The sequence below is a fragment of the Barbus barbus genome (assembly GCF_936440315.1).
Source record: "Barbus barbus genome assembly, chromosome: 46".
NCBI classification, from domain to species: domain Eukaryota; kingdom Metazoa; phylum Chordata; class Actinopteri; order Cypriniformes; family Cyprinidae; genus Barbus; species Barbus barbus.
Genome location: NC_136724.1, coordinates 15857899 through 15870688, shown reverse-complemented (window position 1 = coordinate 15870688; position 12790 = coordinate 15857899). Strand labels below are relative to the sequence as shown.

Genomic DNA, 12790 nt, shown 5'->3' with positions numbered 1-12790 from the left:
CTGGTCCACAAAACCAGTCATATGGGTCAATTTTTTAAAATTGAGATTTATACATCATCTGAAAGCTTTGTTAGGACAGGACAATATTTGGCTGATATACAGCTATTTGAAAATCTGGAATCTGAGAGTGCAAAACAATCAAAATATTGAGAAAATTGCCTTTAAAGTTGTCCAAATGAAGTCCTTAGCAATGCATATTACTAATCAAAAATTAAGTTTTGGTATATTAACGGTAGGAAATTTACAAAATATCATATCATATATTATATATCATATATATATATATATATATATATAAATGAATATATCTAATATACTATATTAATATACTATCCTACATGCCTTTCTATTTTAGTCATGATGAATTGCACTCCATCATATTATATAAACATTTAGAATATAATATTATATATAGTTGTCACAACAGAACCTAAAAAGTAAAACATATGAAACAAATATAAATTGTGACGGACAGTATTCGTGACAGTTCTGCCGCTAGATGGTGCTGTTTATGTTCTTTTACGACATTATTATTCTTCGTCCCCCGCGTTTAGTCGCGTGACTGATTGTTTCTGAACTTCGGAATAAACGTCAATGTGTCTTTATTTCACGGGCGGCTCATTGGTAGCATGATGAATGTTGTCTTTTCAGATAAGCTGGGTCAATATTTAGTTCTCAGACACGCCGAGTTTGATTTTTGAGTCGTTGCACTTCCTTTGCCTCCCGACACGTCACTGGAGCCAGTTGGATGGAAAGAGTGAAAAAATAATAAGGCAAGTTACGTCTTTACTCTCTTTGAACAATTTGAAGCACACGAGTGTCTCTAGAAGTACGTCCGTGGTTGTAGTAAGTTGTGGCTGTAACAGGTCCATTCTCTGCAATAGTACACAATGTACATTACGTAATAAAATTATTTATTTATTTAAAACAGCCTAGCCCTATGCCAGAAATGCATGGCTCTACAAAAAAGAAACGCATATCAGCCACAGTCAAAAGGAATTTGCTTTGAAGCTTTGCTTGGCTTCAATTTACAGTACTGTTTCTTACCTTCAGAAAATGTTGTTCTTATTTAACGTTACACCATATGGCCATCAGGATTCAGACAATTCAGTGTAATGTTTTCAGTCATTTGAATGTCTTGTGCAACAGCAGTGCTTGTATTTTTTAGCTAAATTAAAATATATATATACTATTTTATGTAAAAAGTTAATATCACTAGAGTATATTGTTCTTGTTAATAGAGATATAGACCAGAAATCCATTTGATTAGCACAATTTTGCTTAATCGGTTATTGGTTTTTCAGTATCAGCTGCTAATATTAAGCACCCAACAACCATTATGTTATTCTTTGTAGTCACATTATTTAGTTACAGTATTTTGTAAAATTGAAACAACATTGATACAGTAAATGAAAACAATCCTGCATTATCGGACACTTAAAATAATATGTACTGGTAACAAAAAACATGTTGTTCAATATGTAATTATGTATTATTATTATGTTAGATTGAATTGATTTGCATATATGTTTTACACCATTTTAACAAAAAAGCATTCAGATTTAAATTAGAGAAATGTGATGGAATAGTTGCTTATTGGGAAATGAAACTATGAATCTTACTTTGGCTAATCTGTGTCATTTAGTGTCCATGAGCAATAGTCTACGCAATGTTGAGAGTTGAACTAAAAATGATAGGACCAACAAGTGAAATATTCACCAAGCTTTTCGTTAGAATTTTTATTGGAAGTTAAAGTGCTATAAAGAGAAACATTTACAGTTGGTTTCTTTGACACACGTTTCACTTGTGGGTTCCAATGCACTGTTGTTTTAGATTTATCTCTTTCTAATAGTGTAGGATTACTCTAAATGCGAGTTGAAACACGAGAATTTCAAAGGCAAACCTGTACTGATACAGTTTTGCACAGCATGAATCTAGATTTTAATGTGTGACGTGCCTGTGCAAGTTTATACCTGTTCCTTTGTACTTTCTTTTTGCTGCTCAAACCTGTTTGAGTTCTTGTTATAGGATGAGGTCATATTTAATAACAGTATGCTTTTGACAGCTCCAATGTAGTGATGACATTAACTAAGTTTCTTAAAATTGCATAATAATGAGCTTGGATCTGTTGTATCCTTTTTCCATATTTTTTGTTCATTTGAAATATGCCCTTTAGAGTGATGTTTCATTTCTCAGGTCATGCATAAGGAACCCGGCTTCTAGTTTCAGTTTAAAGGTGAAGTGACTCTGTTACTTGGCTCAGACACTGGAACAGACATATACAGTAAATTAATGTGTGCTATGCTTTCTGGTGGCTGTTTTTAGATGACAAAACATGAGACATCTTGTCTGCAGTTAAATCATTAGGGCTGGGCAGAACAGTGAATTAATTTACATATTTAAACCAATACCTACGTATGCATGCACACACATGCACATTTAAATATGCATGTGTGCTTTCAGAAGTAGTCCATTGAATCATTAAACTATCCAAGTTTTTGAATAGTTGACCATGCAGGCAAATAAACCTGTAACATTCCTCCAAGTTAGCAGGAATGTAGAAAAATACAAATCGTAGTGATATGGTAAAGGGTGTCTGCAACTGCTGCAGTCTGATATCTCATCTGCACACATTTAGTTTGTATTTCATGTCACTCAATACAATAGTAACACCGGAGGGTTTAGAATAATCTCTGCTTGTTTTAAAAATTTAGTATTGTATTATGTATAAAAACGTCTATTATTCTATAAAATTGTCTGTTTTTATTTCTGTATTGTTTTGGCGCTCACTATTTTAATGAGGTTGGTGCATTTAAAGTAGCCACTAAATCCAGCATTTCTTTACATTCTAAATTATTATTTATTATTTATTAATCATTAATCACATAAATTTGGAACATAAATCTTTTTATTGTTATATTTTTAATATAACAGAATTTCTGTTATTTTTATGTAATTGTGTGACAGTTAGATGGCATTTGAGGTTTCTGCAAGGCCAAGTCAGTATACTTTTGAAAGTTTTATATATATATATATATAAGTTAATATTAAATACTATATGTAATTTCAGAATTATTTACTTAAATACTATTTCAGTTAATTACACACAACATTATCCATTAATTTGACAGACATTTCTCTTAACTCTAAAACAGAATGCAATGAAATGTAAAATTCAAAATACTGGTAAAACACCTGTAAAAAATTAATACGGAAAAATTCCTTCAAATTATAAAGTATATTGTGCCCTATTTTTCCAGATTTTTTTAGAGTGTAGTTTTATATCATAAGCTGGTCTTGAGAGGTTCCTCCTGGCCTTTAAATCTGCATCTTGTAGGTCCAGTGCAGCGTTATCTAAAAATACCTCTTGTACTTTAGAGGGGAAGGGGAATGTCGTCCACCCATTGAGCATTCGTGTGTTGTGCTTGACAGAGGGAGTATGTGGAAGTGGCATATGAAAGAAAAACGTCCCCATTTGCTCCCTCCCAGCTGGAGAGAAGCAGAGGGGAGGATGAAAGAGAGTGAGGAAAAGAGAGGTGGAGACTCATTGCTTCGCCGCCCAGACTGAGGCTCCTCTCTGTGTTCATGCCATAGTTGATTAGTGACTCTGAGTGGCCTTCATGTCCTGTCATGCAAGGCCCAAAGAGCCCTCTGGAGCTAAAGTGGACGCTGCACACTGTTGAAAAGAGCGCTTGGCTGTGGTAGAACATCTCGCTTATGTTTTAGTACGTTTGTGTTCTGCACAGGACCGAAATGGAGAGTTCCGATCAGAATCAGGTGTGCCAGAGAGGCAGGGAAGCCATCTGAGGACCTATTGCATCTATGAGCTTTTGCTTGTGAGATTCTGAGAGGTCTCAGGATGGAACCAAGCTGCCCCAATGTCAGCATTCCCTGCTCCAATGAGCAGAGAGACAAGAAGAAACGCTATACTGTGAGTGACCTCTGATGCTCTTATCTACATTTTGAGAGCTCTGGCTCGCTAAGTTGTAGCACTGGATATGTGACTGTCTTAATCCTTGTCTTGTTAGGTTTACAAAGTAATTGTCAGTGTTGGAAGGCATGAGTGGTTTGTGTTCCGGAGATATGCAGAATTCGACAGACTGTACAACACCGTAAGTAAACTTAGTTGTAGTCAATGTGAAAAGACAGGCAGACTCCACTGTAACTATTATTTGTTTACAGCTATTTTAACTGACATTGATTTTGGTTTGGAGGTTTTAATATTCACATATGACCAATTAATGTAAAGTATAAAACTGATAATCTTTTTGAAATGTATATTCAAAAAGGAATATGCTTTTATGCTCACCAAGGCTGCATTTATTTAATCGGAAATACAGTAATATTGTGAAATATGAAAATTTTAAATTATTTTAAAAAATCAATTTGAATATATTTAAAAATGTAATTTATTCCTTTGATGGCAAAACTGAATTTTCAGCAGCCATTACTCCAATTTTCAGTGTCACATGATATTTTGGATATCATCCTAACATGCTGATTTGCTGCTAATTTGTCTTTTCGCAGTTAAAAAAACAGTTTCCTTCTATGAATTTGAAGATTCCTGCTAAGAGAATATTTGGAGACAACTTTGACCCAGGTATTTTACAGTTCCTTGATTTCTCATATAAAATAAAATGCATCTAATAAAATGCATATTGTTCAGAGCTCACTGGAACTTGTCATCTCGTGCACATACATTAGTGACTTCGCTTCATTTAGCTTAACAGAGATCATGTGTATTTGCCGAATTAGATTATCCAACAGTGTTCCATACAGAAAATCAACCATGCTAAATCCGCCTTGCCTCGAGCCCATAAAATCTTTGTCCTTGTTTAATCTCATGTTATGCTCTCAGACAATGTGGCAGCAAAATGTGTGCATAAATAACTGAATGAGAATGCGCGCCCAAGAACCAATTGTATTTAGCTCATGTGCGACCAATTATGTGGCCAGTATGTGGTCAGGATCTTTTTCATGGAGAAACCATGAGTCTGGTCATTGGAAGCACATGCAAAATTTGTGCCCATGTTGTAAAGTCTTCTCTACCATTGGTAAGATTCACTCTCTCTGCTTTTCTCTCTCCCCCTCATTCTCTCTAGATAATTGCTGTCTCGCTGGACAATAGCAATCCAATTAGTTGGTGCACATTTTTACAGTAGTGTCCAGTGCTGCACTGAGAGACTTAGGCCATTGGTTTTGATAAGTGACTGATAAAGTAGTTATTTCCCATAAGAGGTGATGGTTATCATGAGTAGTTCTCAAAAATGGCTCTCAGGTCTGTTCTGGTCATGGGCAGCATGATATATCAGACAAATCATATGCTTACATAAGCACTTTGGATGAACCACAATCCTACTCTCCTGTATATTTGCGTAAATCTCACTTGCTGGAAGTTAGGCAAATTAGGCAAATGACAGTTTGGACAGGTTGCTTGACATCTGAAGAAACTGCATAGTTAAAAAAAAAAAAACATCCAGACTACATCAAATATGAGTTTGCTTGCAATGAGGATAAACATGGTTTGTGGTTACCACAAAGTGTTTAGTGCAGTGAATTATTGGCTACCAAAAGCATGAAACCAAAATTGTCATGGTAACAATTTTGGCCTGTGCAGTTCATAATAATATTAAATTAAAAGTGTAGTGTTGTCTCACTACTTGATGAACTTAAAATCATTCAAAATCAGCTGAGAACCACTACTATGCAAATTTTCATAATTTCTTTTTGCTAATTTGCACCTATATATTTTTTTGTAATTCTTAGAGTTCATAAAACACAGAAGAGCGGGGTTACATGAGTTTATTCAGAAGATCGTGTGCAATGCACAGCTCAGCAACCAGTGAGTATATCAGCCAGTTACTGTTGCTTCAGTTTTTATCACCACTCACAGTATCAGTGCATCTAAATGTATGTAAAATTTGAGTGGGCTTTAAAATGGACACGTGCCAAAACCAGCCACAACCAGATATCTCTCTGAACTTTGAGTACAAAGCGGTTCGATTATACCTTGTGAACCCGTGCCAAAGAAAAGATGCTTCTTTTTAATTCTCTGTAAAATTTGCCATGGTTACGGTTCTTGTTACAGCGAGTTGTTGATGTTAGCTCATATTCCTCCTCACAGCTGTGGCTTTGTATCGCCTCAGTCAGACCTCTAACATGTGAATGTTCATTTCAAATGCGCAGTCCGGATGTCAAAGACTTTCTGCAGATGGACAAATCTAAAAACTTCTCTGATGCCTCAGAAGATGAAGATGATAAGGTTGGTATATTATGGTTTTAATATATAGCATACTGAGAAAGTGGTCTTCGTTCTTTTCTTTTTGTCTTGCTTGTTAGCTGTATTCACAGGCATTACGTGTTATATAGTTATATTTTAAGCATTTTAACATGCTACAGTTATTGATATATTCACTGAATTATGTACGTTTTTTTAGACCCAATATGCAAAATAGCTTGTGCTATAATCTCTATTATGCATCTTTTTTTCTGTTGTTCTGTATGCAATTATGTTTTTGTACTGTCCATGTTTTACTACTGCTTTTAAATTAGTATTATCTAGTTTTGCCATATCTCTTACAGAGTACCTCTACCTCTAGAAATATAAACCTAGGGCCATCTGGAAATCCACAGTAAGTATCATAGAATTATTTAAATAATTTATTGCTTTTGTATAGTGACAAATATTGTAATTTACAGTATGTCATAATTTGGATGCAAAATATCCAACTGGTATGCTTTAATTTCAGCCTTAATCACTGTATGTTTTCCAAAATAGTGCAAAGCCCACTGACTTTGACTTTCTTAAAGTCATAGGAAAGGGAAGCTTTGGGAAGGTAAGTTTTCTTTTTAAATATAATGCCTAATGATGGAAATGATCTGACATGTGTGACTTCCACAGTTTGTGAGAGAAAGTGGCTCAATCCCTTGTGTGTTCATTTTGAATCAATTACTGAAAGCTCTGAATGTCACTGAGCCTTAATATATTCAGTTTTCTTTGCTGTACGGTTAGCCATAGTGTTTGTTTCTGAGCCACAGACTCTCCATTTAGGAAGTGAAAGTTTCTCAGTTTTGAAGTCATAGCTTGTCTTTTTTTATGCCCATGGGCTGCTGCATTGGAAGGTGAAACTGTTGCTAACCCTCCGTGTTCTCTTCCACATAAAGGTTCTTCTTGCAAAGAGGAAACGGGATGGGAAGTGTTACGCCATTAAAGTCTTGCAAAAAAAGGTCATTTTAAACAGGAGAGAGGTAATGATTTTCTTTGTTTTAATACCTACTCTTTCTTTATTCGCTCTGTTATGTTCTTTGACATTTGATTAACGAATTCCCTTGCAATTTTTTTCACACCAGCAAAAGCACATTATGGCTGAACGTAATGTGTTGCTAAAGAATGTTAAACACCCCTTCCTGGTTGGACTGCACTATTCCTTTCAGACAAAAGACAAGTTATACTTTGTTCTGGATTTTGTCAATGGTGGAGAAGTGAGTATTTGTGGTTGAGAAGTTCAAGGCTGACATCTGCCTTATCGCATCTCAAAAGCCACTATTTGGCAGATTAAACCAATGTGTTATAAATACAGCTATTGCTGATGTTGACAGTGATGTTTGTCATTGTATGATTTAAAGGGACAGTGTACATTTCTGCCATCATTTACTCATCCTCATTTCGTTCCAAACCTGTATGACTACCCTTTTTTGTGGAACAGAGAAGAAAAATATTTTGAAGAATGTTTTTATTTGTACAGTGAAGATCAGTGGGGACCTCATTGATTACATGTTGTATACCACCCAAAACATAAAGTCATAGAGTTTTAACAGACATAAAAATGAGTAAACGATGACAGAATGATAGACTTTTTTTTTTAGTGAACTATTCCTTTAACAAGGAAATGCAGGGGAGTGTCATGTGACATTAAGATCAGATGATGAAGCCATTGCATGACTGTTCCTAATTTATGGTCATTTTATTGGTATTTGTCAGGGTTCCTATTCACAAGCTCAATTAGACCATTGGTCTGACTTCCTGTTTTTAGCTAAAAGTCTGCTGACGATATTTTAAACATCAGCTAATGAAACACCACACCAACAATTGTGAGGCAGGCTACAAAATTAGACATGATGTAATGGGTAACCTGACTCTTTTCTGCATTTATTCATTGAATATTACAACTTTTGATTCTTTCCATTACAGCTTTTCTTTCACCTCCAAAAAGAGCGGACCTTTCCTGAACCCAGAGCGAAGTTTTACATTGCTGAGATGGCAAGTGCTCTGGGTTACTTGCACTCTCTTAACATTGTTTACAGGTAAATGCAGCTTTAGGAAAGGATCCCTTGTGTTATAAATGCGCCTGTTTGGTGATTCCAGGATGATGTTTAACTGTTAAAGTGTGTGAGAATTCCCAGAAGAAGTGGAATGTTTAACAGACACATTCTACACCTCCTCCCTCATATAGTTTTCCCAGTTGCTACCCAGAACGTATTTGAAAAATTTTGATTAGTGAACTGGCTTAACTGTAGTCATTTAAAATTATACTCACGTGTGAATTGGCCATCATGAGAGCATAGTTTGCATTCATAGGGTGTGACGCTATATGACCGCAAGGTATTGCTCTTCATATGAATTAAATGCATTATGAATAGCTTGTCTTGTCATATTATAATACCTATAATTCATTGTTACGATTTTTCTGTGTAAAGTTTTTTAATGGAATTGTTCCTGGAAACATATGTCAAAATGCTAACAAATTAAGTGTTCTTGTGTTCCCAGGGATTTGAAACCAGAAAATATCCTGCTGGACTCTCAAGTAAGTGCCCCTCTTTTTTTTCCCGCACTGTTATCATTGCCAAAGCGTAGCTGATCAACGTTGAGAGAGTTCCAGGGGAAACAGAGTAATCTACCCTTGCTGTGAAGTATAACAAACTCTTCTGATTTCCCGAGACGAGGTTTACAGAGTGTAGCTTTGGCCAGCCAAATTAAATATTGCAAAGAAACTGAAGATTTTTTTTTTTATTATTTGTAACAATTCTTGAGATTAGTTTACATTTTATTTGTGCATTTCCTTTCGAATCTGATGAAACTGTGAGGTTACAAGGCCCTGGCAAATATTCCAGTCAGACACAAGATTCTTTGGCTCTGTGAAGAATAGGCCTTTTGTGTAGTGACATGCTTCCTGAAAATGTTCCTGTTGGCATCTTTTGTCTGTTAAGGGACATATAGTCTTGACTGACTTTGGACTGTGTAAGGAGGGCATCTCTCAAGCAGACACAACGACCACATTTTGTGGGACACCTGAGGTATTATATAATATAAATATGATGGATGAATGATGCTTACATTATAGTTCAAAAGTCTGGAGTCAGTAGGATTTTTTAAATAGGAAATCAATACTGTTATTCAATAAGGACACGTTAAATTGATCTTTAAAGACTTGCTATTTTGTTCTGGAAAAATAGATCACAGTTACCACAAACATTTTAAGCAGTACAAACAGTACAAGTTTTCAACAATAATAATAATAAGAAGATGAAATCTTTCTTGAGCACCAAATCAGCATATTAGAATGATTTTTGAAGGATCATGTGGCACTGAAGACTGGAGTAATGATGCTGAAAATTCAGCTTTGCCATCACAGAAATAAATTACATTTTAAAACTGTAGTAATACTTCACAATATTGCAGTTTTACTGTATTTTTTTAATCAAATAAATGCAGCCTTCATGAACATAAGAGGCATTGAAAAACTAAATTGTACAAACCCCAAACTTTTGTGTTTTACATGGTTTCAATTTTATGTTTGAAAAATGTTTAACATTACTGTGAAATGTTATAGTAAAAATACCTACTTATGGTTATTCTTCTTATTAAATTGTTACTGATTTACTCATTACGCTTTCCTAGATTAATCTTATTACATTTTCAGCAAATTAACTGCAAATAAACGTTAAGCTTCTGGAGGCTAGAATAACACAATGACTTTAACGCAATAATTGCTGTCTCTTGTTGTCACGATAGTATCTAGCTCCAGAGGTACTCAGGAAACAACCCTATGACAACACTGTGGACTGGTGGTGTCTGGGTTCTGTGCTGTATGAAATGCTTTATGGACTGGTAAGTTACAAATAAACCGTAAATTTGGGTAGTTGTCTTTGAAAATCTAGGCAATGGAGCTTAAATCTCATTTTGGCTCTATGTCAACAGCCTCCGTTCTACAGCAGGGACACACATGAGATGTATGACAACATTCTTCACAAGGAACTTGTCATGCGCCCCGGGGCATCCACAGCTGCCTGGTCTATCCTTCAGGCCCTGCTGGAGAAAGACCACACCAGGAGGCTTGGCTACAGAGATGACTTTGTGAGCTATTTAGTACTGATATATCACCCCCTGGTGGATGATTTTGTGGAATATTTCAGTAGCATCTCAATGCGATTTCTGCAGTTTAGATTCCTATAATATATTTCATTCTAGCAGGGAGTGTTGAATTGATATCTTGGAGTATTAAAAAGTCCTTGTATATTATATCCCATTTGTTGCAGAATGAAGTCAAAGGACATGATTTTTTTTCATCTATTAACTGGGATGACCTTGAACAGAAAAAGCTTCCTCCTCCATTCAACCCTAGTGTGGTAAGACCTAGTTCAACCATAAATGAAACGTTGCTGAAAATGTACTCGCCCTCAGGCTATCCAAGATGTAGATTAGTTTGTTTCTTCACTGGAACAGATTTAGCATTTAGAGAAATTTAGCATTACATTACTTGATCACCAGTGGATCCTCTGAATGCGTGCCATCAGAATGAGAGTTCAAACAGCTGACAAAAACATCACAATGATCTAAAAGTGATCCACATGACTCCAGTCCATCAGTTAATGTCTTGTGAAGAGAAAAGCTGTGCATTTGTAAGAAAGAAACTTCCACTTCAAACCTAAAAATATGAGTCTGTCCATAATATTATTTTCTCCAGAGAAGATGTCGTCTCTTTTAAATTAGGGGAGAAATATACGCAGATCATGTACCATTTATTAAATGAAAATAGCCCAAAACCGTTCTAAATGTCACTATATTTTGATTTGAGAGGACAACAGTGGATGTATTTTTTTTTAAATGTGTATTTATCTCATATTTTAGCCGGAAGTGTCAGTTCAATGTTAAAATGCCTTAATGATGGATTTGTTTCTTAGAAACATGCAGCTTTCATTTCACAAGACATTAAGTAATGGACTCAAGACATTTATTTGTGGATTAATATGCTGTTTTTATCAGCTGTTTGGATTCTCATTCTGACAGCACCCATTCAGAGAATCCATTGGTGAGGAAGTGATATAATGCTAAATTTCTCCAAATCTGTTCCGATTAAAAAACAAACTCATTTTTGATGGCCAAAGGGTAAGTAAATTTTCAGCAAATTTTCATTTTTGGTTAAACTATCCCTTTAACGATATAACTTTTGCTAAAGTTTCAAAACACCTATACATGTGTATTCAAACGGTTATCTCTCTTATGTTGTAGGAATCCCAGTATGACATCTCAAACTTTGATCCCGAGTTCACAGAGGAAACCGTGCCAAACTCTGTGTGCTTCTCTTCAGGGCAGTCAATCGTCAATGCTAGTGTTATGGAAGCTGATGATGCCTTCCTGGGATTTTCTTATGCTCCGCCGTCAGAAGACTCTTTCCTGTAAGGGTGGCGCTGCTAATGGCGATCCACAGAGAGTTGAATGAAACGTCTGTGATCGCTCTCTCTGATGAAAGGGAAGAATTTACTGAGCGCGATGTCACGATCAGAGGATGGACCTTTGTGTTTCCTAACATAAGTTTTGGGATGCAGGGTGTTTCAAACTTTATTTTTATGCATAAATAACATTATATATTTTGTGTAACATTGAACGTATTCCCTGAGAGTTTAGCTCAGGATCTGAAGTATTGATGTTTTTTTTTTTATGATGAATTATTTTCAAGGGCTGATGATATTTTTAGACAAAATATCTACTTTGACACATTCCTTGTTTTGCCCCAACTCTTACACTTGATTGCTTAAATACTGTGCAGTATATGACCAATTATGTTCATGAAGTTTAGTCTCTTATCAGAAATTTGCTATGGAGAAACTGTTCATATAATGTCAACGTAAGCAATTAAACAATTGCTGATTGACAAATTAATAGATATTCCATTTATACTGTTTAATATGCGAGTTAAAATATAGGCAGAAGCTGTTTTGAAATCAAAATTAATTTTGATAAACCCTGTAAGGGCTTGGGTCATCAACAGCCATAGTACAGTGTGAATTGAACATTTGTGACTATTTTCGTGTTAGATTTTAATGAGTTAATAGCACTTAAATACTAACAATGACCCTGTAATAAACCACTGTTTAATTTCTCTCCCTTTAATTATGAGATGAGACACCACAGTGCCTACTGATTTATGATACTGTACTGTACAAGTAAACCTTCTTGAATTACCTGCCTGTCTCGTGATGCCTCTCATTTGCATATATTTGCATGTGTTATGCTACTGGGCCAGAGCTTCGCATGTTACCAAGCCGTAACAGTACATTTTATAGAATAATATGATAATAATGTTTTTAAATAGATGTGGTGCGTTACCAAACTCAATGAATGCAACGTCTTAAAATGTTGCTCACAGGACACATCTCATTTGCATAAATAATGAAAAAGTCCGTTTTTTTTAAACAAAGAGATAATAAAATATGTAAATATTTGTCATGTGTGTTACCTAAACTCTTTGAATTCTGCACCGCCTTAAAGTTTTTATTTACAGGTTTTATG

The 12790-nt window shown here is 35.3% G+C and overlaps 1 protein-coding gene across 1 annotated transcript; it reads left to right on the top strand.

Moving 5' to 3' along the window:
• The first annotated feature begins 511 nt into the window (after positions 1-511).
• Positions 512-12722, top strand: LOC306865292 (serine/threonine-protein kinase Sgk3-like). Its single transcript, XM_079409827.1, has 17 exons — positions 512-773; positions 3747-3931; positions 4029-4112; positions 4528-4600; positions 5767-5842; positions 6187-6262; positions 6583-6632; positions 6779-6836; positions 7165-7248; positions 7351-7482; positions 8192-8304; positions 8768-8804; positions 9208-9294; positions 10013-10108; positions 10199-10354; positions 10537-10626; positions 11510-12722. Exons 2-17 carry the CDS (start codon positions 3860-3862, stop codon positions 11678-11680), a joined length of 1455 nt encoding a protein of 484 aa, XP_079265953.1. The 5' UTR covers positions 512-773; positions 3747-3859; the 3' UTR covers positions 11681-12722.
• Positions 12723-12790: the final 68 nt, after the last annotated feature.

Bases quoted from the DNA above. Each gene is read 5' to 3' on its own strand.
- LOC306865292 (XM_079409827.1), top strand. From the start codon at position 3,860: ATGGAACCAAGCTGCCCCAATGTCAGCATTCCCTGCTCCAATGAGCAG. The intron at 3,932-4,028 runs GTGAGTGACCTC...TTGTCTTGTTAG, and splicing joins ACAAGAAGAAACGCTATACT to GTTTACAAAGTAATTGTCAG. The intron at 9,295-10,012 runs GTATTATATAAT...TTGTCACGATAG, and splicing joins CATTTTGTGGGACACCTGAG to TATCTAGCTCCAGAGGTACT.